The sequence below is a fragment of the Cebus imitator genome, unplaced genomic scaffold (assembly GCF_001604975.1).
Source record: "Cebus imitator isolate Cc_AM_T3 unplaced genomic scaffold, Cebus_imitator-1.0 Scaffold108, whole genome shotgun sequence".
Lineage (NCBI taxonomy): Eukaryota > Metazoa > Chordata > Mammalia > Primates > Cebidae > Cebus > Cebus imitator.
Window position 1 is genome coordinate 5179431 of NW_016107423.1, and position 25394 is coordinate 5204824.

The following is a 25394-nucleotide window of genomic DNA, read 5'->3' on the forward strand; positions in this document are numbered from 1 at the left end:
TCCTCATGCTTAAAAAAAAAAAAAAAATGCTGTTTATCAGACATTCAAATTTAACTTGGTATCCTGTATTTTATCTGGTAACCTCACGTCGGAGAGAGATGGCAGCCTTAAGCACGACACAGTCTACAACACAAGCTGATGCTTAGGAGCCAGTTCCAGGACCTGCGGAGCAGAACGTGGTGCGGATAATGAGCGCATAAAAGTTCAGATCTCTCAACGTGCTGGAGCAGAGAGCCCTTGACCAGGGAAGAGGCAAGGTCAGGGCTCAGCCTGAGTCACAGGCGGAAAAAAGACGCAGAAACATTGGAATAACGCGCTACACGCAATGCTTGATTCTTCGCTGGAAACCCTGTTTTCTCCGAAATATTGGCCTTATTCTGAGTGACAGCACCAGCTTTTTTATAGGACACCTTCTCCTTCTCTAACAGCAGATTCGTCAAAATACGTCCAAGCAAGGAAACCTAGAAGGGCGTCTGGCCAGGATAAAGTCTAAGCCAAGGCGGGCCTCTCGTCGCGTCCCCGCCTTGGAGTTTCCTGTGGCGTGAGCGGCCCGGGCATCCGTGTCGAAAGTGCGGTGGCGGAACAGGCGCGTAGGCGAAGAGCGGCGCAGGCGCAGACGCGCGGGCGGGAAGATGGCGGCTGGGTTCAAGTGAGTGTTGGCGGCTGGAGGGTCGAGTTCTATACCCTGGCAGACGACGGCTTCCTTTAACTCTTAGCTGAGATTCTCTCACCTGGAGGGCGACCCTTTTGGAGTGCTATTTCCTTCCTTGTCGAAGCAGGCGACGGGCGGGAGGACCTGGAGGTGGTCGTAGTGAAAAGAAAGGGCTTCTTTCCCCTAGTGGAACGGGAGATGAAAAGGACTGTAGTTCCATATCCGCTGCGAGCGCTCGTGAGCGTGGTGTGTAGTGAACGTGCAGTCCCAGGACACATAGTTGTAATCTTTTAAAGATTGTGGCCTGGCGTGGTGGCTCACGTCTGTAATCCCAACACTTTGGAAGGCCGAGGCGGGCGGATCAGGCGTTCGAGACCAGCCTGCTCTACATGGTGAATCCCTGTCCCTAATAAAAATATAAAAATTAGCCGGGCGTGGTGGTGGAAGCCTGTAATCCCAGCTACGTGGGAGGCTAAGGCAGGAGAATCGCTTGAACCCGGGAGGCGAAGGTTGCAGTGAGCCGAGATCACGCCACTGCACTCCAGCCTGGGGGACAGTGAGACTCTTGTTTCAAAAAATAAATACAAATACGTAAAGATTGTTGCGTCAGAGCCACATACCGCCTGATTCTCCCTCTCCCGTAATTTATTTCTAAAAGAATCATGCCTCGCTCGGAAGGTTTTTGTGTGTGTAGCCTATGGACTTTCTTAAAGTTTTTTAAAAAATGGATAAAATAGGATTCCAAAGGAAACCCATTATGTTGAAATAGTTATCTATGAATATAAACTCCGAAGTCATGATATAGTAGTATATATACTTGCTTTAAAATTTACCTTCTTAAACAAGATCTAGTGACGAGTCTAGAAGTACCTCGTGGGATTTCAAAGTAACAGCCTAAACATACCGTACCCAAATGAATACATCTGTGGTCTCTGTGTTTGTTAAAGTTGCAGGTACTGCTAATGTTACAATTGTTTATGGCCTCCAGTTATAATTGAAGAATATGCTGTTTCAGTTACAGTGAAAATAAAGATGTACGTTTTTTGTTTCCTGAGTTACCTAGTACGATCTAACTATTCATGTTCACTAGTTTATGAAAATAATCTCTTTTCATGATCACTAGATCACTCTGAATCCTTGTTTCAGAGCAAAAATGACATGATTTTTCTGACACCTAGATTAATCCGCTTTTAAAGAGCTCACTCAAAGGGCTTTTAGACGCCAATCTTTTAATCGATTACAGCAGAGTTAAAATAGCAATTGGATGTGATTGCTACTGCAAGGGTTTTTACTTTCTAGAATTACTTTTAGTTAAAAATTGTGGCAATTTCTGCTGTGTCACCACATTCTAAAGAGCTTTGCCCATTTCTGGATTTATGTTAAGATTCATCATTTATCTCAGATATATTTTTTTTAACATGTGTTTCAGAACTGTGGAACCTCTGGAGTATTACAGGAGATTTCTGGTGAGTAAAGTTTATGTACATGTTGTGCCTTTTGATAACAATGGGCTTCTTTTAAAGATAAATTTCAAGTAATTTAAATAAATCCATTTAATGTGTTTCCCTGATGGGTGTAAAACTTGTGATAGATATGTAAAGTATGTAACAGGTAGAATCTTTTTATATAAACATTATATTTATTTAGAAAGAGAACTGCCGTCCTGATGGAAGAGAACTTGGTGAATTCAGAACCACAACTGTCAACATAGGTAAGGATGTATTTTCCACTTTCAACTGTATGATAATCCCAAGTTTTAGTCTCTGAACCACCTCAACAGTTTTTCAGCCAAATTCTTCCTGTCTAAATGATTTGATTTTTTTGTCAAGAGATTTTTTATCCGTACAAAAGCCCTGTAACTGAATGAAAAATGATTAACACAAATTCAAGGACAGGTGAATAATTATTTAAACACGAATTTTAAAGTTTCATATCATTTAAAATCAATTATTCCAACTTGAAATACATTTTCATAAGCAACTGACAGGTGTAGCAAGATAATCATACACAGCAAACTAACACACTTAATGATTATGTAGATAATTTTGTAGCCGTTTTCCTTTTATGGACTTTTCATTTTGCTTATCTTTTCAGGTTCAATTAGTACTGCAGACGGTTCTGCTTTAGTGAAGTTGGGAAACACTACAGTAATCTGTGGAGTTAAAGCGGTGGGTACAAATATATCCTATTGAGATTTGAATTACTAAATTAGCCTCCTCTATTTATTAGATTATAATTTACACCTAAAATTCTGTTGATTTGGCAGTTGGGTGTCAGTTTTTAATTTCCCAAGAGCTTTCACTATGAGTGTTAGATAATATGACCCAAGCTTAATGACTAATTGAACATTTGTCAAATGTACCAAAATGAAATAACTTTTAAAATCTTAATCACTCTTAAAAAATTTGGTTATATAATTTGAGAAATTAACAGAGATTTTTGGTGACATCCTTTTAGCCGATGACATTTAATCTGTGTAAATGTGTAGAAAATTAAAATTGTTGAAAAATTTGAGAGAATAATGGCTACTGTTTACTGAGTACCTGTTATGTTCCAGATACCTTTTTAGGTGCTTAGGTGCTTTACGGAATTATCCACTTTAATCCTTACAACAATGATTTGTTCTTTCTCTCCACCTACTGTTTTATAAATGAGGTTCAGTAACCTGTCCAGGTACATAAGACGCATAAGTAAAACTTAAAACATAAATCTGAATCCAAAGCCTGTGCTTCTTTGACTACACTACACCCTGTGTTACTTAACCTCAGTTGAGATTCTTCCATGATAAACCTAGAGTGATACATAACAGTAAGATTTGAGAACTCCCTCCTTGCCAGGTTTTATGCCTGGGATTTAACAGCTTTATCTCATTTGGCCCTTATTAGTAGTCCCTAGGAGTAGTAGACACTATTCTTCCCATTTGACAGATGAGGAGTTTAAGGTTAGAGGTTAAGTAACTTGCCTAAAGTCTCAGCCAGTAAGTGTGGCTCTGAAATTTGAACTGGCTTAGTGATTACAGAGCTTTTGCTTTTTTTTTTTTTCCCCCTTGAGATGGAGTCTGGCCCTGTCACCCAGGCTGGAGTACAATGGCATGATCTTGGCTCACTGCAACCTCTGCCTCCCGGGTTCAAGTGGTTCTCCTGCATCAGCTTCCCAAGTAGCTGGGATTATAGCCGCCTGCCACTGCGCCTGGCTATTTTTGGTATTTTTAGTAGAGAGATGGCCATGTTGTTTGCCATGTTGGCCAGGCTGGTCTCAAAACTCCTGACCTCAGGTGATCTGCCTACCTCGCCTCCCAAAGTGCTAGGATAACAGGTGTGAGCCACCATGCCTGGCTGAGCTTTTGCTCTTTACCACTAAAGCAGCAGTTCCTAAATGTGGTTGTATCATCTGGGGAATAAATAGAGATTCTTGGCTACTGGGTGGGGGCACAAACCCAATTAGTATTTTTTAAAAGATCTCCAGGTAATCTTGAGCAGCACTGTAATGAAGTCTATTGTACTATAGTACCTTGTTATCTTGTAGAGCTATTGTGAGGATCAGCAGCACCAATACTGAATTGTCTTCATAATTTTTTAGTAGCTTCTTTCAATAAGAAACATTTCTTTGCTACTATAGGAATTTGCAGCACCACCAACAGATGCCCCTGATAAAGGATATGTTGGTAAGTTAAATGATTTTGTAATTTTAATACAAATACTTTTAACACATTTTGATAATTTTAGTTAAGTCCTACTAGTTGAGTTGATGTAAAGAAAATTATTCCTAATATTCAGAAATATTTAGGAATAAAACACATTCCTCAAAAGTTTTCCATGTATGTGTTAGTAAAAGATAGCATAATAGCAGGATATAGAATTTCATACATTTGACCTTTATCAAACTTGGTTTCTCAATTCTTGTTTATACATTCATATATCACGAAGTAAGAAAATAGAATTTTGGCTGGGTATGGTGACTCATACCTGTAATCCCAGCACTTTGGGAGACAGGGCGGCAGGATCGCTTTAGCCCAGGAGTTTGACCAGCCTGGGCAACAAAGGAGACCCCCGTCTCTACAAAAAAATAAAGTTAGCTGGATGTGCCAGTGCACACCTCTGTCCCAGCTACTTGGGAAGCTGCAGCAGAAGATTGCTTGAGCCTGGGCTATCGAGGCTACAGTGAACTGTGATCATGTCATTGTATTCCAGCCTGAGTGACAGAGTGAGACCCTGTCTCAAAAGAAAAAAAAAATAGAATGGAATTTTTTTTTTAGTCAGAGAACTGTCACTGCACACTTTGTTTCCATAAAGATTCTTTATACAACTGCTATTTTTTTCTTGTCTTGGAACCATCTGTTCTTTATGATAGAAACCAACATTTTTTAAATAAGAAAAACAGAGGAGCTATCTTCAGTTACAGATTGAGGTGTTTTGAAAGATACCAGGAAAACTTTTGTGAAGGATTTAGGAGAATTAAGGCCTAAAATAGATTTTTTAAAAATGCATATGGGGGAAAAAGAAAAATATAAATTTCATTTTATCTAAGTCTAGGAGTCTTACAGAGAACAAACAGAATATAACTCTAATGTTCCAATGCATTCTACTCAGAAAAGCCTATCCATGGCCATGGTTGCCTTTGCTGTGGATAATACCTTTAACCCATGAGTAATCCAGAAGTTAAAAAGTTTAGTTCATAGCTGCAGAGTGTTTCTTTCAGTTCCTAATGTGGATCTACCACCCCTGTGTTCATCGAGATTCCGGTCTGGACCTCCTGGAGAAGAAGCCCAAGTGGCTAGCCAGTTCATTGCAGATGTCATTGAAAAGTAAGAGCACCATATATATAAAATCTTACTATATTTCATTTTCAGATAGTTTTTGACTTTTCACTTACTTTGCTCTTTGTCATTAAATCAAGTTCACAGATAATTCAGAAAGAGGACTTATGCATTTCTCCAGGAAAGGTAAGAGGAATAGAGAAGCTTTTAAGTTCTTACTAATTCTGAAGGGATTTTTTGAGGGGGAAAGTGAAGAAAATTAAAGCAACCAATCAAAGTAGCCTTAAATATGACTGTCTACAGATTTTAGAGATTCAGTAATTTCTTACTCTATAATTCTCTAAATGAACCATATTGTTTATAAAAAAACAAGTTTGACTAACTTATTGCATCTGGGAGCTACCTTTTTAATTGAAGTAATTTTTTTCCCCCTTAACTTTTAGAGAAAAGTTCATTTTTTATTCTTTGTAGCAGATTAATTGCTAATCATGTTAATGTATGTTTATGGTGAAACCATACAGTAGATTCCAAAAGTCTTATTTGAAAATGTAAAACTAGGTTGATTAGAAACTAGAGAGGCTTTCCTACCAGATCACATAAACTGATACGTTAGCACTGTAAAACCTAAACATTTCATGCATTATGAGAAGGTGCCTTTTGAATTTTAGCCAGGGCTTTCAAAACCATCTCTCTCAACTATAACCTCTCAATAAGAGTGGAAGTTCTTCTATATCTGTAGCTCCATTAAAGGAAATGGACAAGTTTGCCATTTGTCAGCTTGGTAATCAAAAGCCAGCTTTTACCAAAACTTGTCTACTTCCTTTTGATTTTCTACTTTACAAAGGTAAAGCATTTAAGGTTTCCGAGCCATAAAGATTATCTTGCTTGTTTAACCAAGGGTTCTGTGGTTCTTATGTCTAAGCAAATAGTATGTTCTTCCCATTAGAAGGCTTTAATTTTCTTTTGTCTTAATTCTGTTTTAGCTTGCCTGGGTTCTATACTGTGATCTCATTTGCCTTGACTATGATGGAAACATTTTGGATGCTTGCACATTTGCTTTGTTAGCAGCTTTAAAAAATGGTAAGCAGCCTTTTTAAAAAGGCAGTATTTCCACAAATGGTTTAGAATGTTGTTTTGTGAAACTTTTCATGTACATTTACTTTCATATGTTTCCAAATTAATGAATGTAATACTGACATGACTTTCCAAATATAGTTGATTGTTGTAAATTCTCTAACTGAATGCTGTTTAAGATGGCTGCTTTGACTGTACCCATCTACTTAGGTTAGGACTTCGTTCCTTTCCAAAATATTGGTTGGGGAGGTAGTTAAGAGTTTAACTTCTGGCTAGGTGATTGGTGAAGATCTGCCAGTATCTTCATAGTTCTTTATGTGATACTACCAAAAGAAGTAGAATGGATTCTGTTGTTTTTACTGTGAGGCCACAGTAATAGTGAAGTTTCTTAACAAGGAGTCTAGGTTGACCCTATAGAGTTCAATGACTTGTGCATATTCCCTATCATTGCACTGCTGAATTGGTAAGAACAAATAATTGGAGAAGGAAAATAAAGTTAGCACAGTAATATTATTATAGAGTGGTTAAAGCAGAGACTTAGGTTTGAATCCTGGCTTTACCACTCTGTGCTGAAGTTTCCTTATCTATAATAAAATAGGGATAATAGTACTTCTTTATAAGAGTATTGATTAGATGAATACAATGAAAATGTGAAAATGCTTAAAACAGGACCTAGCAGATATAGATTAGCTAGACATGTTATCTATTAGCAATCATTTTTATTTCAAAAATGGGTGCAGTGGCACATGCCTATAGGCCTAGCTACTGGGGAGGTTGAGGCAGGAATTGAATTTTCTTTTGTCTTAATTCTGTTTTAGCTTGCCTGGGTTCTATACTGTGATCTCATTTGCCTTGACTATGATGGAAACAAGGAATTCAATCCTGGTCTGGGCAACATAGCAATACCCTCTCTAAAAATTAAAAAAGCAAATCATTTTGACTTCTTAAACTTAAAAAAAAATTATGCAATAAGCACTAGGTAGGAATGTCAGATGCTGTGAAATGCAATGTATATCCTCTGTATTTACCTTAGTCGTTGTAAGGTACTTTTTAAAAAGGAATGTTCTGGGCAAGTTAAATAGAGGCATAGGTGAATTTAAAAAAAAAAAAAAAAAAGCTTAGAAACCATTTGTCCATTAGAATTATTTTACAAATTTGCCTTTTCTTAGTACAGTTGCCTGAAGTTACTATAAATGAAGAAACTGCTTTAGCAGAAGTTAATTTAAAGAAGAAAAGTTATTTGAATATTAGAACTCATCCAGTTGCAACTTCCTTTGCTGTGTTTGATGAGTAAGTTAATCAAACTTACTTTAAAATTTTCTATATTTAAGATTAGGGTAATTGATGTTCAGCCTTCTAACTCTTCAGAAATGCTTATGGTGACCCCACATCCTAGTTTTCCATTAACACTTCAATTTATACTTCTCCCTGCACAATTTTTTCTAGTCAACCTATATGCTTTCATAAGCATCCTGAATTGGATGATCAGTTGTGTTCCTTTTACCTGTTCCTTACCTGTGTAATGTTAATTTTTCAATTCTTTCACTAAAGATTTACCTGAAGTTATCTTCAGTATTTTTCAAGGATTTTAGCATGTTCAGAAATACAAAAGCAGGGCTAGGCATGGTGGCTCACACCTGTAATCCCAGCACTTTGGGAGGCCGAGGACAGAGATCACTTGAGGTCAGGAATTGGAGACCAGCCTGGCCAACATGGTGAAACTCTGTCTCTACTAAAAATACAAAAATTAGCCGGGTGTGATGGTGTGTGCCTGTAATTTCAGCTACTTGGGAGGCTGATAGTGTGTTTAGTATTTTTAAAGTAAAATTTGTTCCATGGATAGATAAACTTACACTTTTTTCTTTTTATAGCACTTTGCTTATAGTTGACCCTACTGGAGAGGAGGAACATCTGGCAACAGGAACCTTAACAATAGTAATGGATGAGGAAGGCAAGCTCTGTTGTCTTCACAAACCAGGCATGTTCTTGCCACTTCAGTCCTAAACATATGTAGATGAAAACTCGGTCTTAGCTTTAAATTAGGGAGGGCCAAATGGAATATGGGATATTTTATTTACCTAATTTAAGTTTACTGTTGTTTCTTAGCTACCTCAAATTTTCTTACACCTTTATGGTGTATGTCAGTGGTTCTTAAACTTAAGACATACATTAGAATCACTTGGAGGTCTTGTTAAACTAACTTGCAGATCTTGAGACTGTACCCCAATTTACATTATCCAATTTTTTGTTTTATAATTTGACATGACATTAGTGTAAGTATTGGAAAAATAATTTTTCAGGTGGAAGCGGGCTAACTGGAGCTAAACTTCAGGACTGTATGAGCCGAGCAGTTACAAGACACAAAGAAGTTAAAAAATTGATGGATGAAGTAATTAAGAGTATCAAACCCAAATAAATGTCCACCACATTTTCAAAACAGATTTGTAAAAACTGTATTTGTTAACACTGTGCACAAATGTTTTGTACTAAATAAATCTCAAACTACATTCTCCTGGAAGATATTTCTAGTATTTCTTAGATCACTTCCATATATATTATGTATAGTGAAACCATTTTTAAAAAGGAATGACTTAGGCAAACCAACCCTAGTTTGTTAAACCATTTCCCTGTTTTTATTTAAAAATGATAAGGTTGTGCTTCTGTATAAAGTTTGTACATCTAGCAATGTAAAATACTGACACATTTAAAAAAAAAAACAAAAAGGAAGTAGAAACTCAATCCTTTTGATTCAATGCTCTTGTGTTTTTAAAAAAGGAAAAAAAAATAATGCAAGACTCAGAATTTTGGAGTGGTTGGCGTGCCTCTCTTCATTTTACTTTTTGACTGGCTGCCTGTATGCCGATGACGATGTAGCTGAGCTGTTTGTGCTGCTGCTGCTGCCATAGCCATTTGATGCTGCAAGAATCGCAACTGCTGCAAAAGGGAGGGAAAAAATCAAGTTATGTTAAATGCAGGCAGGTGTGGAAAGGTTCTTTTCCTGAGAGTGATGAAAACAACAAAACTGAAAAAGGGAGAAAGCACCAAGATAACAAAAGGGACTATACCACATTGAGACAATGCACAGTCAAACAGCACCAGTGGCACAGAAGCCTGCTGAGGGCTTTAAAAATGATTCTTGGCAAACTTCCAAATTGTTACTTTGCCCTGCCAGTCAATATTGTAGTAACTCAGCAACTTCAGTTACCATTTTGTTGTATAATGTTAGTTTATAGCAACATAAAACAACCCTGAATATATCAAGATAGTCAACTATAACATGCTGACTTTCCTTCCTAAAATTATGGTATAACATTTTTCTAAATAAACAGGTATGACATTTACTAACAGGAACACTTTTCTGCAGTAAAATATTAGAAAGTTAACAATTGGCACTTAAAACTGTCTATTTCAAAATATACTGCATTCTAGAAAAATGTATGTTAATGTGCCACCAGCACTTCATGAAAAATTTTAAATCAGAAAGTATGGCTTAAATGTACAAAATATATTCAGTGCTCCAAGTTGACTGGCTAAAATGTCAGACTTTAAAATTTGCTAAATTATTTACAAATTACTGTATAGTCTTAAAAGACAGTCAAAACTAAAGCAAGTTATTTTGAGGTACTTTTGGAGCTGAGTATCTTTAAAAATGTAATCAGAGTGAAGTTGCTGGATTACTTGTATCTGTTGCTGCTGTTGAAAGGCAGAGGAGAGCTGGAATCTCTGCTGAGGAAGGCTTTGCTCAGGTCTGTTCTCGGCAGAGCCAAGCTGAGACAACACTACAGAGAGGAGAAGGGGAAAGCAGGGCAGTCAAAAAGTTTGAAGGCTACCGGGGTTAGAAAAGGACAACATAGAAAATGAAATAATAGAAAAGTTAGCAGTAAGATTAATCTTAAGTATCAAATCATAGACATTTCAGAATAAATTTAGTATATAGTCTCCTGTTAGTTGGGGCTACCACTGATTATGGAACTTACTGGACACAAGAGAAGGGAGTGCATTATGTGTCAAAACACTGAACCTCTCCTCTTGCATCTGTATGGAATTTGATACTGGTGCTATTTTGTTTAGAAGAGTACATTATTTTTTAAATATAACCAACAAAGTAGGAAAAGGGAGATGGAAGAAATCTAAACTATTGTAACAGCAAAACTGGTAGACAGACAATTGCTTTAAACAAAAGATGCTGCAATGAATATCAGACTATTAACAACAAAGGTGGTGAACTGAGACTGAGCATTGTTATTTTTCAGCTGAGTGGGACAACAGTAATCAGTTCAACACTCATTTTACGTATGAGGAAGTTTAAGGCCAACATGGTTTAAGTGGCAAGTCTGTGGCTAGGAACATTCTCATGATTTTTCAAACTAGAGTCCTTTCTACTGAATTACATTACAGCTCTTTTCGGAAATTCACAACTGGTCTGATAATGGTACATATTTACGTAAACTTAACATTTGGGAATTCATTACCTCTAAATTGAAACTATGTAAGGATTACTTACTGCCAAAATAAAGATCTTGATTATTCTAAAGGACTTCTAAAGGCATCATAGTAAGCCCACAGTGATAACTTAAGATGCTGATAACATAGTCACTCATTCAATCATCAAACTCTATCATAGTTTTCTTATACGTGTGGCTTACTGTTAAGTATGAAGTTAGAATTATCATCTTCAGCTAACAAGATAATATTCATTAAGACTAAATCTTTAGTTCACCATTTACTGCTGGATGTGTTGAGAAGTAATTTAATCGTTTTTTTTTTTAAATGATAAAAGAGGCTTACAGAAGTTATGCTACTGACCATTAAGACTTAAGTCATTTATGCAACTACAAGTTACGAGAATGAGACAAAATATTATGCAATGTAGAAAAATTCAGTCTTAACCCAGGAAAACTGAAAAGTTATTAATTAAGATAACTACTGGCAAACACTGAAAACAGCTCTAGTAACTTCCTAGTAAATTGGATAATTATTAAATTTTGCCGGTAAACTGTAACATAAGGAAAATACAACTGTGGTAATTACGTTAAGTCAAAGCTCTTTTAATTAATCCACTATCAAATTAATGAAAAAATCTCAGCCATTAATTTAATAGTTCACACATTAAATATAGCTTTACTTTTTCCTGTTTACTGTTTGCAAGGGAAGGAAAAGAAAGTAATTTAAGTGGTGAGATCCCAAATAGATTAGATATGTTTACTAAATTCAGCATATAAAGTTATGAAGATACCTACCAGCTGCCTGTGACTGCATAAAACTTCCTACTCCAGTAAGGTTAATGACAGCAGCTTGCTGAGCAGATAAGGCCTGTTCTTGACTGGTTGAACCTTGTTCAGAACCCTGAATAAACAAATTAATAAATGACTTGAACAAGAAGGAAAAACAAATTTAAGCTGGTAAGTAAGTATTTTTCCTGTATGAAAGAAAGCATCAGTATTTAGACTAGTCTTGTAAAAAGAATAACAAGGAAAAAAGACTTCAAAGGTATTTAGAATAAGCAAGAATACATTTATAGTATTTGAACAAAGAAAGCTTTATTTTTCAGTGCATCTGTATTTATTGATTGTTTGATACTACCTTCATAATGCCTATGGCTTTTATAAAGCTTCATGGAAACAGTTTTTTAAAGCTTAAAACACCCTTTGTAACATAACCATAGTACTAAAACTTTTAGTCAGCAGCCTAAGTCAAGAAAAGGAAATAAAAGGCATATAGATTTTATAGGAAAAAGTAAAATTGTCCTTATTTGCAAATGGCACAACTGTCTGTAGAAAATCCTAAGCAATCTACAAAAAAGCTCCTAGAAGTAGTAAGTTAGTTCAGTAAAAGGGCACAATACAAGATCAACATACAAAAGTCAGCACTGTATATATTGGTAATGAACATGTGAAAAGTAAAATACCATTCACAACTTCTCAAAAAAAAAAAAAATTAGATGGCAGTTCTTCCCCAAATTGATCAACAGGTTTAACTCAATTCCTTTAGAAATCGCAGCAAGGTTTTTGTAGATATAGACAAGATGATTCTAAAATTTATATGGAAAGGTAGAAAACCTACATTAGCTACAACAATTTTGAAAAATGGTATGGGAAAAAACCTGCCTAATTTTAAGACTCACTACAGTGAACAAGACAGTGTGGTATTGGCTAAGGAGTAGACATATAGATTAATGAAATAGAACAGGGAACCTAGAAATAGACCCACCCAGATGGACCCAACTGACTTTTAACAAAGGTCCAAAAGTAATTCAGAAAGGATAGCTTGGATATTGATAGACAAAACCAAAAACAACCAACCAACCAACAAAAAAAAGGACCTAAGTTGCACACCTTGTACAAGAATTAACTGAAGAGGGATTATGGATTCAAAATAGGAAACTATAAAACTGTTAGAAAAAAACGTAAGAGAAAATCTTTGGGACCTAGGGCTAAGTAAAGAGTTTTGAGACATGATACCTAGAGCATTTTCCATAAAGGAAAGATACTGTTAACTGAGACTTCAGCGAATTAAAACTTTTGCTCTGCAGAAGACATCCTTTGGTACCACCTAAAATAGTGTCTGAAGTAACATTTCAGTATGTAATGGCAAGCCAAACATTTCAAAAGTTACATTTATCTTGACAGGAACTCCCTGGAGATAGAGATTGGACAAAAGAGCACATAGCTGAAAGGAGGGTATGTTATTGAATTTGGAACCCAGTTCATGAAATGAACAACAGAATAAGGCAGACCACATCACTACCAAAATGGAGCTCTGATAAAACAAAAAAGCTCAAAATGCAAAAAAACTAGCAGTGATATAAATTTCCCCCCAAAACACTCCACAAACCTAAGGTAGACGGTAAGCCACCACCATAAATGGAATATTCAAACAGGAGAAATAACGATTAAACAAACATTTTGAAGAAGAAAAATAAACACTAAGAAATAAAAGAACTAAGGCTAAAACTAAAAGGATGAAAAAAGATGTACAACACTAACATTAATCAGAATAAAGAAACAAGAAATATTACCCTAAGATAAAGGTCATTTGTTAATGATAAGGGTAAATTAATCAAGAATATAACGATCCTAAATGTATAGGCACCTAACAATATGGGCTCAAAAAACAACCTTTAGCAAAAGGAGAAATAGAAATTTCCAGTTTTGTTTGAAGACTTCAAAACTTCTCTCAGTAACTGAAAAAACATGTAGGAAAAAAAGTATATAGAAGACCTGAATAATACCATCAAATACCCTGATCTAATACAGAACACTCCTAACAGCAGAATATGCATTTTTTTTTCAAGCATATGTGGAGAATTCATCAAGACAGATCATGTGCTCAGGCACCAAACAAACCTCAACAAACTTAAAAGGACCAAAAATGTTCTCAGACCACAGTGGATATAAACTAGAAATCAACTACAGAAAGATAATTTGGAAAATTCCCAAGTACTTAGAAATCAAACATTATCTAAATAACTCATTTAAGAGGAATCCGTAAGACAGAAAATTCTATGGAACAAAATGAAGGCACGGCATATCAAAATTTGTGGAAAGTAGCTTAAGCAGTACTGAGAAGGAAATACATGACATTAAATGTTTATTTTAGAAAAGAATGACCTCAACACAATAATCTTAGCTTCCACTTATGACACTACAAATTATCATCAAGAAAACATTCCAGAAATAAAGAACTGACTCTACACACTAAAAGGACCCACAGGAAAAATAAAATCAATTCTGACACACATCCTAGTGAAAATATTAAACATTCAGGGCACACTTCTAGGCAAACTGCTTAAATAAATTTACAAGAGCAAGAAAATTAGACTGGCATCAGATTTCTCAAAAACAAATTTCTAGGCAAACTGCTTAAACTTATAGGAGCAAGATAATTAGACTGGCATCAGATTTCTCAAAAACATACAAAGCAAAACAACAGTAGGAAGCATTTTTAATAAATTTAAAGGAGACCTAAAACTAGTGAACATTTAGAAGAAAAGAAGTGAAAACATTTCAGTATATTGCATTTGGCAATGATCTTCAATATGATACCAAAAGCACAGGCAAGAAAAGTAAAAAGAAACGAACTACATTAAAATAAAAAAACATGTGCAATGGATACAATCAAGAGTGAAAAGACAACCCATATATCTGTGAATCAACATCTGATACGTGTACATAAAGAATGAAGAACTCCTACAATTCAGCAACAACAAAAAATAATCTGACAAAAAAACAGGCAAGGGACCTGAAATAGACTTTTCTCCAAAGATGATATACAAATGGCCAACACACATCTGAAAAGATGCTCCACACCACTAACCGTTAAGGAAAATGGTTAATTAAAACCACAATGAGATTATCACTTCACACCCATTAGGATGGCTGCAAAAAAAAAAAAAAAAGGCAAAATACCCAAAGACCCAACCACCACCAGAAAATGACAAGTGTTGACAAAGATTTGGACAAACTGTGATCTTTGTGTGCTGTTGACGGGAATGATGTAAAATGGTATAGCCACTATGGAACAGTATGATGCTTCTTAAAAAATTTAAAAATTACCACATAAACCAGCAATCTAACGTCTGGGTATAAATCCAAAAGAGTTGAAGGCAGGGTCTCAAGGAGATAATTGTACGCCCACATTCATACTAGCATTATGTACAATAGCCAAAAGGTGGAAGGTACCCAAGTACCTTGTTTATCCATTCATCAGTGGATGAACATGGTATATACAAAATATGGTATTTACAAGTATTATTCGGCATGATAAAAAACATTCTGACACATGCTATAACATGAAGGTTCCTTGAAGACTTTATGCTAAGTGAAATAAGTCAGACACAAAAGGACAAATAACTATATGACTACACTTTATGAAGTATCTTGAGTAGTCAAACGGATACAAACAAAGTAGAATAGTGGCCCGGGGGAGGAGGAAATAAAGAGTTGTTTGGGAGGCCTTGGTGGGTGGATCACGAGTTCTGGAGTTCAAGACAAGACTGGCCAAATGGTGAAACCCTGTCTCTACTAAAAATACAAAAAAAAAAAAAAAAAAAATTAGCCAGGCATGGTGGCAGATGCCCTGTAATTCCAGGTACTTGGGAAGGCTGAGGCAGAGAATTGCTTGAACCCAAGAAGTGGAGGTTGCAGTAAGCCAAGATCACGCCACTGCACTCCAGCCTGGGTGACACAGCAAGACTCCATCTCAAAAAAAAAAAAAAAAAGTTGTTATTTACTGGATATAGTTTCATTTTTACAAGATGGAAAAAGTTCTATAATAGAAATCTGTTGCACAACAATGTGAATACACAACATTACTGAACTGCACACTGAAGAAGTTAAAATGGTAAATTTTATGTGTATTTTACAATTAATTTTTTTGAAAGAAAACAAAGGATTTTATATCTAGCCAAAAAATCTTTAATGTGGTTAGAATTAAAAAATGGTAAGCTTTGAATGTGCCCTTCCTGAGGACTCTATTAGAAAATGAGCTTTATCCAACTAAGACTTAGCTGGGGGAAACTAGGCAAAAGTGAATATTTCATATAATTTTGAGACAGAGAAACTTACATGTGGGACCCAGGAATCAGTATTTTTTAGTTTCTCAGATTACTCCAGTGTATCCAAAGTTTAGAAACACTTGTACTTCCTTCTACTGTCATTTATTGCAGTTCTTATTCAATTTCATTCTCTTTGGCAGTGTACACATTTGTTTTGTGTGTGTTCCCACTGCCCTACATTTTATAATAATAGGGACATCTCTATTCTAATAGCAATGAAATCCTAAAAACAGAAAGATAATGATGGGGTAGAAAATATATGAGTGATAGGGGCAGAAAGACCTAGCTTTGAATCTCTGGCTTGGCCACTCACTGTATGGCTATGAGCAAGCCATTTATCTGAATCTCATTCCTACTATGCAAGATGCAGGGGATAGCATCTATTCAGTACGGTATGACTGTTTTATTAGGAATACGTACCCAATAGCTGACTGCTACCACTGTTAATAAAAACAGTACAGGAAATGTTTACACTAACAAAGCACGTGAAGTATGCTTGAAATATACCAGAAAATGTTACAAATTTGATGTAAAAGCATATAGAAGACTAGAAAACTCATACCTGCTCCCCTGGCTGTTGACTAGAAGTTGTGGGCTGCTGAGGTTGCTGTGGTGTAAACTGAGAAAGCTGCTGTTGCTGCTGCTGCAGAGTGTTAAAAATAAGTGAACCACCTGGAAGCTATTAAGAATTTAAACAAAAATTAACCAATTTCACATTATTTTATACCAAATATTTAAATTTAATTCTACAAATATTTTTGGATCATTTGCTATTTGTCATTCTTTTAGTTATTGAGGAAACAGGTGAACAAAAAACAAGTTGGCTGCCCTTAAAAAAAAAGATATATTTAGAGGCAATTTTTAAGTCCTATTTGGGTTCCCAAGTATGTTAATACTCTTAAACATAAATCTTTCTGCTTCAAGTTAGTAGTTAGCTATCCCAATTCAAAGGCTACTTTTTATTTCGCTCTTTTTATACATTAATACGAAAGAACATTAAATACACTATAAAGTACAAACAAGCAGCTTATGAATCAGAAATGTATATTACAAAAAGCTACCCCCCACTAATTTGTTCTAGTTTTGCCAAAAACACAAAATTATACACCACCTTTTATATAACACAGTGAGGAATCTCAAAGCTGAAAAAGTGCATTTAGATGTCCATATTTATTTTGAAGACCCCTACTTTCTCTGTCATGACATAGAAAGTAGTGGTCTTCAAAATAAATATGGACATCTAAATTGTTGAAATTTTCTTAGAGATCAGTCTCAGTGTTAACAGGAATGGAAATCCTTTAGTTTGTTATATTTTTCTACATTTATTATATACTGATTGAGGATGGAACATTTGACCTATGCTATGTCCAAATTTACCTAATGATGAGCTGTGATGGATATAGGTAGATACTTTGACCCAGGGATTTTTTTTTTTTTACTATACAGACCTAAGAGTTCTATATTTGGTATATTTTTGGACAAGGACCTCAAAGTGGTCCATATATAAACCCCTATAGCTTAAAATGGAAATGTAATTTGAATGTAATTAATTCAAATTTAAAAAAGAATTTTTCAAGAAGCACTCATAAAACTCTAGGTTAAAAAGAAAAACAATACTTTTCAAATATACCAAAAAACAAATAAGTTTTTCCATTTTAAGCTATAGGGGTTTATATATGGACCACTTTGAGGTCCTTGTCCAAAAAAATACCAAATATAGAACTCTTAGGCATGTATAGTATAAAAAAAAAAAAAAAAATCCTTGGGTCAAAATATCTATCTATATCCATCACAGCTCATTAGGTAAATGTGGACATAGCATAGGTCAAATGTTCCATCCTCAATCAGTACATAATAAATATAGAAAAATACAATAAACTAAAGGATTTCCATTCCTGTTAACACTGACACTGATCTCTAAGAAAATTTCACAAGCAATATGCCGGAAGGTAGGCTAAACAAATGCAATTTGTGGGCTTGTCCATATTATAAGTACATTGTTATGCAATTACTGTCTGCAAACACATGCATTGTGTATAAGCAATAAGTTTTAAATTTTAGCTCTAATGAGAATTTCCCAGTCTGTTATTTCTGAGTGCCAGGGTGGCTGATCTTTTATTGTCATTTCCCATCAATCCATAGCGCTGCTACGTCATATACACAGATCTTTATATTCATGTCTATCTATTTGCCAAACTACTACACTAATAGCTTACTCCTTCTTTAAATTAGAGGACCTAGCATAAGACCAGGAATGTTGTAAATTCACTCCCCCTTTTTTTTTTCCTTTGAGACAGGACTCACTCTGCTGCACAGGCTGGAATGCAGTGATGCAATGTCAGCTCACTGCAGCCTCGATTTCCTGGGCTCAAGTGATCTTCCCACCTCAGCCTCTCGAGGATCTGGGATTACAGGTGCATGCCTGGCTAATTTTTTGTAGTGATGGGGTTTTACCATATTGCCCAGGCTAGTCTTGAACTCCTGAGCTCAAGCAATCCACCCACCTGGGCCTCCCAAAGTGCTGGGATTATAGTTGTGAGCCACATACCTATTTTTAAAATCTCCTTCAAGCACAAAAAACAGTATTACATATATGTACACATAAAATATCTGTTGGGAAAGCAGTTATTTTCTAAATATACCCACTACTATTATTGTAGGCAAATATCCTCCTTGGTAGGTGTAAATTCTCCCCACTAGCACAGCTAGTTCATAATCAGGCAGGGCTACTGGAGCCAAAGCGTAGTATATAGGATACTGATTCTTTTTTATCCACTTGATCATACAAAGGTAGCAATAATAACCACACCCTTAGAAGATTCTAAATAGACCTCAGAATTTCAAGTGCTGATACATATTCACATTGTTTAGAAAAAAAGTCAATGTATAAAAAATTTAATCAAAAGCAGTATTTCAGGTTTACCTGGAGTAGATTTAAGGGCCTGAGACTTGAAGTATTTTTTAAACCAAATGGAACACCTGTTAAATAAAATGCATGGTTATAACAGAATTGAAAGTTTATTACACATGAAAATAATTTATACTTTAATATATATAATAATCTTATGTACTTTCTGCACAGATATGCTTATTTTCCATACTTCAAAAATATCTTAAAAACAATAAAAAATTTTTTTTCAATATTTATCAATCCTGAGATTTTATTCAAAATTGTGAAGCACCAGATGTACATTATATTCTCTATTTCAGAAACTGAGACTTCTTTTTCATTCTTCTGTTGGCTGAACGGAGTCATCAAGAATTATGTGAACACCATGGGTATAATAAAACTAGCACTATTGTGCAAATATATTCCAGGTACTGGCAACTATTTACATTTCTCAGTGCTACATAGTACACTATAATAATCCTATCTCTAAGAACTGGTGTGCTGTATGCTATTTTTTCAGAATGCTAAAGAATGTTGCAATTTGTGTATAAGGATCAAAACTGCGAGTTAGGAGACAGTGCTCTGTTAATTCTGAACTTATTCCTAAAAAAATCTGTTATGTAACATAACATAGAGCATAGCTTAAAGCTGGTGGTGACAAACTTTTTCAGTAAAGGGCCACAATGTAGGCTTTGTGAGCACAAATGACCTTTGATACATCTTCTTTTTACAATCCTTTTAAAAATGTAGTAACCATTCTTAGCTTAGGCTGTGTGCTGCAGTTTGCTTACCTTGGTCTCAAGGTATGTATATATTTTGCTTACTAACAAAATATACCAATCTGAACACTATTTAAACATGTATCTAGTTCTCTATCAGATCATTTTCAAAAACAATTTGAGGCAAGAAATGCACATGTAATACTAGCGAAGCCTTGTATAAGAAACCAAAAAGTATAATCAGATTGAAATTTGGCAAAAATATCCCTTTCTGGAAAAATTCTCATTTAAAAAAATGGCTTAACTCCCTTTTAAAAGTGGATGACATCTGTATAATGCTTTCTAGCTTTCGGCACTTTCATACTTAATTTATTTCTCTTAAGTACCAACTGAAGATATTTTTATTCCCACTTTAGAGTGAATTGAACTGAGGCTAAGGGAGAAAAATGTAGTGACTTCTGTAAAGCCCCAGTTTAGCAACTGAAGCCACGTGTAACCGGTACAACTGGTAATTACACGCAAATATCCTAAACTCAAGATGTGATTCCATTTCCAGGACTTTTGCCACTAAAACACATTTATGCTTACTAAAATAAGAACACTAGCGAGAATTAGGAAATTACAGCGACATGTTAACGTGTTTAATTATATTCTCTGGGTTCTCTTTCTCATAACTCACAGAAAGTTTCTAGTAAGTTTTTCTAGATTGTTTTTTCTATTAAATGTTTCCTCAGTAGAAACTGAATTGTTTCAAGATATTATAATACATTCTTTTAAAGAGCATCAAAAAAATAAGCACAAGTTATTATAACTGTTCTGTACCGGTAATAACTACTCCTAAATAAAAGAACGCTTATTATGTCTCAGGCACAGTTTAAGCACATAATCTGTATTATATTTCATTTAATCCTCATGACTATAAGTTATTATTGCTATTCCCATTTTACTTATAGGGAGAATTAGACACAAAGGTAACTTTCTCAAGATTACACAAATTAAGTTGCACAACTGGGATTCAAGTTGAGGTAGTTTGGCTCCAGAATCCAGGCTCTTAACTGCAATGCAGTTGCCTCTTGTGCACAATGTATATTTTCAAAATACAGTTATTTTCCCTGGAATATAACTACAATGACAATAAGGCTACCAAAATTGATTTTGTTATTTGGAAAGTAAAAGAAAGATGTGTACAGACTCAAAGGCTTACCAAGTTTTCCATAGAAGTTGATTGCTAGATAGCTTTTAAATCAAATATCAGAACTTGAAAGGCTTTTGAAATGAAATACCTGTGATATAATACTTCATGAAATAATGACATTAAATGCCTTTAGCATTACTCTTAAAATTACATTTTTACTTTAGCATATACTTTAATTTTTTTAGAGGTTATTTCCAACATTCTGACCTGCTTGAGAAGCTGCCTGCATTGCACTGGGCAATGCATTTGGTAGCAGACCTCCTGAGGGTAGAAGGCCGCTCAGGTTTATTCCTGCAGGAGTTATGGCACCAGTGTTACAGCCCAGCATGGGGTTTGAACCACTCATCAAAGCCTGGGCTCCACTGCAGGAGAATAAGACAAAGCATTAAATTTCACTGTAAAAGGAAAAAAAAATCAGCCACATAATTCCTCAGATTAAAAAACATACTACTAAGCAAACACAACTAGTTATTTATTTGTCTTAAATTTCAAAGATGGTAATGCAGAGGATAAACAGGAAATTCTAAGCTGCTATCAAGATGAAGTACCAAAAAACAAAAACAAGATGAGGTATCATCTTTGTGCAGTTAACAAACGTTATTATTTAAAATTAAAACATACATGTCAGGCAGCTTCTGTCCATATCTAAACTATTCCTGTTCAGTCTGAGTAATATGCAGTTTGCTCTTAATTTCAAAAATTAAGAATTTAGATTGGTAAAACTATTCTTAAAAAAAAAAATCAGAACATCAATGCAAACTTACCAAACAGAGCTCACTACATTGATGAAGTTAAGTCCAGCAGAGTTTGCCATGACCTGGGTGGCCGTGGTTCCTGGAGTTATAGATGTTACCATGGTGGAAAGAGGAATGGTTGTTACAGGCATTGCCTGGCTCAGAGACCTTTGCTGCTGAGCAAACTGAGTTAACAAAGTGGGCTGAGGGGTGAAGCCTGAATCTTGGGGAGTAGGGGTGGCTGAAGGGGTACTAGGAGTTGAGCTCTGAGCATCAGGAGGGTGTGGGGTCGATGAAGGGGTTGGTGTAGGAGTAGATGGCTTAGGAGTTCCAGATCCTGCTCATTGAGAAAAATAAAAATTGCTAGTTTGTTATAAATGGCCAGTCCTTTTAAAATAAGGTTAATGGAATCTTACTTAGCACTGACAATTTGTTCTAGTTTTTTTTTTTTTTAAAGCAGTTAACTGCAAGTGTTAATTTCTACACATGATACATGAGTGTTGCTACACTCAATTACAATTAAGGATGCAGTATATCACCTAAAAATCCCATTAGAGATGCCATTGCAGTAACAGTATAAATATACAGTTATATTCTACCACAATACCCATTTAAAAGTTAGTTTCCTACATGCTGCCCTTGGCCTAAAAAGTTCAAAAGGAATTCAAATTAATTTGTTATTTACTATTTCATTAATTCAAGACTTCATTTAAAAATATTGCTTCTTTAGTGTAAAAGTCTGAGATAAACTGTGAACATATTTAATAAGTTACATACGGTTAACAATCATATTTGGCACCTAAATATACATGTTTAATTCCTAACACATCAAGTTTATCCTGACAAACAAATTTATAAAAAACAGTAATAAAGCAAATATCTGATAGATAATACTGCATCTTTAACAGTAACTGTGTACTTCTGTTTAAATGTAGAATGTATAGAAAATCTGTTGTGAATGAAGTATGCACAGTTTATCAATTTTTTAAAAAAACAAAAAACAAAAAACAAAAACCAAAAAAGTAAAACCAAAAGCTCTTGAGGTGTTTTCTTTTTTAGCTTTCATGTCCTGCAGAAAGAAAGGAAAGAAATGTGAATGTCCAGAAGCTGTCACTCAACCCTTACTTAAAGTAACAACTGTGTGCAGTAGATTACCATAATCCATACCCACAACATAAGAAGTGTGAATAAGACTTTCAGAAAATTTATATATTTTTCTTTGTGCAAAACAAGAAGGCAGAAAAATTACACCTTTTGAGCTATCAAGATAAAGATGTTTATATCTAATGCGAAGACCACCCTATCACTGTGCAGTGTACTAAAACTTTCAGCATATATTAGCTATCTACAAAAAATCTAAAAAACTGAAATGACTCTTTTCCCCAAATTGGTACCTTTCAGATATTTACTAATTTGAAGAAATTCTCCCAAACTAATGCTAGCATTCTTGTAAAACTCTTCTTGATGTTAAAAAAAAGTATTCAGTAGTAAAAATCACATTTCAGTATCTTCAGAATAATGCTTCATGATCATAACATTTTAGTAACTGACAACAATTTATAAAAGAGTGTAGGAGTGTTGTTGAAATATTGTTTTTCAGTTTATTGTATCACCACCTTGGAACTAGTTGACTTCTTACATATACAAAGATAGGACCTGCAGCAACAACTATTATGACATTTTTTTTCATATCAGCCACACAATTTACATAAATATGTAAAATATTCCTAGGGTACACTGGAATAAAAAATATTTTGAAATCTTATTGCCACATGTAACTACTAGATTATTTTTTTAAGGAGATGTGTAGGTTGCAAGTCTATAAGAAAGGTATACGCAGAATGCATACATATATACAGAAAAACAAGTACAATTACAATTGAGACATAATACATACAATCAACAAGAGCTCTGCCTGCAGCTTCTAGCAACTTATACATTTTGGGTACACAGTACATTCAGATATCACTACTTCACAGGTTGAAAAAAGCTGTCTTAAGAAACACTAATGCAAAAGCTTATGAAGATTTAATGAAGAATTTAAGTTATGACTCACTTTGTGATGAGCTGGCAGGTGATAGGGCAGCTGGAGAAAGCATGCTAACTTGACTGAGATCCACAGATGATTTCCGAGGAATACTTGATGGTTTAGAAGAAGGAGGAGGAGTTGGAGATTTGAGAAAGCTGCTTGTCTGTTGTGGTGTAAAATAGTTACCTAGAAGAACATAAAAGTTATTTTCTAAATTTATAATTCAAAATTCTGTGAACTGTAGAAATCAAAATGGGGGCAAAGTTTTAAAAAGAGATTATGATTATATAATGTTTCTTATCCTAGACTGTAGAAAACTAAGAAATGTAGTACCTGAGGAACTATTTCCTGAGCTTGAGGGAAGTTTGATTGGTGGGGGTCGATGTTTTACACCCTTCCCCAATACTGAAGACTGAACTGACACAGTTTCAGTTTGCTGAAAGACAGTGATATTAAGCATACTTGTTAAAATAAATACTGCTATAAACCTCAGATAAAAACACAATTTTTAACTCTGCAAAGTGCTCTTAGTAGTTAGATTGAATACTACATGTATTACAGAGGAAATTTCACACAAGACCCATGAAATATATTACAGTACACATAAAGAATGGGGAAAAGATTTCTGAGTGATGGGGTGGGAAGAAAGAGTTTTAGGGAGAATGGCAGAGGAGTAAGATGAAAACAAAGCTTCCACCCTTCCATGCCTATCAAAGGAAAGTAACAGCTGTTAAAGTCAAATAACTAGAACACAGGTATTCGTTATAATTTTTCTTTTAACTTTGTGTACATTTAAAAATTATATTACAAACAGTTAAATTTTAAAAAAGGCAAAAGTAAAAACAAAACTAAACAGTACCTCCACTCCTCAAAAAATGATCATTTTTTTGAGACAGAGTCTCGCTCTATCGCCCAGGGTGGAGTACAGTGGTGCAATCTCGGCTCACTGCAACCTTCACCTCTGGGGGTCAAGAGATTCTCCTGTCTCAGCCTCCTGAATAGCTGGGATTACAAGTGCGTGCCACCATGCCCAGCTAATTTTCATATTTTTAGTAGAGATGGGGTTTCACCATATTGTTCAGGCTGCTCTCAAACTCCTAACCTCAGGTGGTCCACCCGCCTCAGCTTCCCAAAGTGCTGGAATTACATGTGTGAGCCACCGCGCCCGGCCTCAAAAAATGATTCTTAACATTTCTCGGATTACTTGTGAAACAACTGGGCCAAAGAAGTAACATTAATGAAACACACTTCTGTTTCTTTCGCTGGAGAAACCTGACTCAGGCTGGCTGAGCCACTGGAGCTGTGTGACATCTTGACCGGACATTTAGCTTCATTCTGGACTAATTCTTGGTACTGGTTGACTACCCTAAAATATCAAGAGAAAACAGGTAAAGATTGGATAACCAGTTTTAAACAGAAATTTATTTTATAGGAAAGAATAATAATGGAGAAAAAAAGGTTCTGTCAAAATTGACACATAAATTAAAATCAGGCAATTTGTCTTTGTGTTAAAAGTACATAATTTTAATCTGTTCAAGGAAAAATTGTCTAAAACATTTTGCTAAATAACAATCTAAAGATATACTTTCAATATCTTATTTATAATACAGAAATTGCAGGGATTACTTAAGTAATAAGCAGCCAAAGAAAATATTCACTTCCCTTCTTAGATTCTGATTAAAGTACTATCTAGAAATCATCTTCCTTAGCTACAGTAAGTGTATCTAAGTTTTCTTATTTAAAACAAAACTATATTTTAAACATTTTTTTTTGTTTCTTTAATTATATG

The 25394-nt window shown here is 35.1% G+C and overlaps 2 protein-coding genes across 15 annotated transcripts in view; one reads left to right on the forward strand and one right to left on the reverse strand.

Moving 5' to 3' along the window:
• Positions 1-385: 385 nt before the first annotated feature.
• Positions 386-9187, forward strand: EXOSC8 (exosome component 8). The gene is made up of 11 exons (XM_017538010.2): positions 386-649; positions 2082-2118; positions 2300-2363; positions 2747-2820; positions 4271-4316; positions 5351-5456; positions 5549-5594; positions 6392-6488; positions 7652-7772; positions 8354-8460; positions 8783-9187. The coding sequence occupies exons 1-11, from the start codon at positions 633-635 to the stop codon at positions 8896-8898; spliced, it is 831 nt and encodes a 276-aa protein (XP_017393499.1). The 5' UTR covers positions 386-632; the 3' UTR covers positions 8899-9187.
• Positions 8911-25394, reverse strand: part of SUPT20H (SPT20 homolog, SAGA complex component) — a 49220-nt gene continuing 32736 nt past the window's right edge. For 4 of the 14 annotated variants that reach the window (XM_037741836.1, XM_037741834.1, XM_037741833.1 and 1 more), the window contains 10 exons: positions 24854-24971; positions 23939-24041; positions 23633-23791; positions 21607-21913; positions 21050-21204; positions 18962-19017; positions 16601-16717; positions 11723-11828; positions 10161-10261; positions 8917-9416 (listed from right to left, as the gene is read on the reverse strand). In XM_037741836.1, the coding sequence (XP_037597764.1) occupies positions 9279-9416; positions 10161-10261; positions 11723-11828; positions 16601-16717; positions 18962-19017; positions 21050-21204; positions 21607-21913; positions 23633-23791; positions 23939-24041; positions 24854-24971 (1360 nt within the window). In that variant the 3' untranslated portion in view covers positions 8917-9278. Of the gene's footprint in view, positions 9417-10160; positions 10262-11722; positions 11829-16600; positions 16718-18961; positions 19018-21049; positions 21205-21606; positions 21914-23632; positions 23792-23938; positions 24042-24853; positions 24972-25394 lie in introns of all 14 variants that reach the window. The other 10 variants (XM_017537991.2, XM_017537993.2, XM_037741835.1 and 7 more) reach the window with 10 other exon arrangements.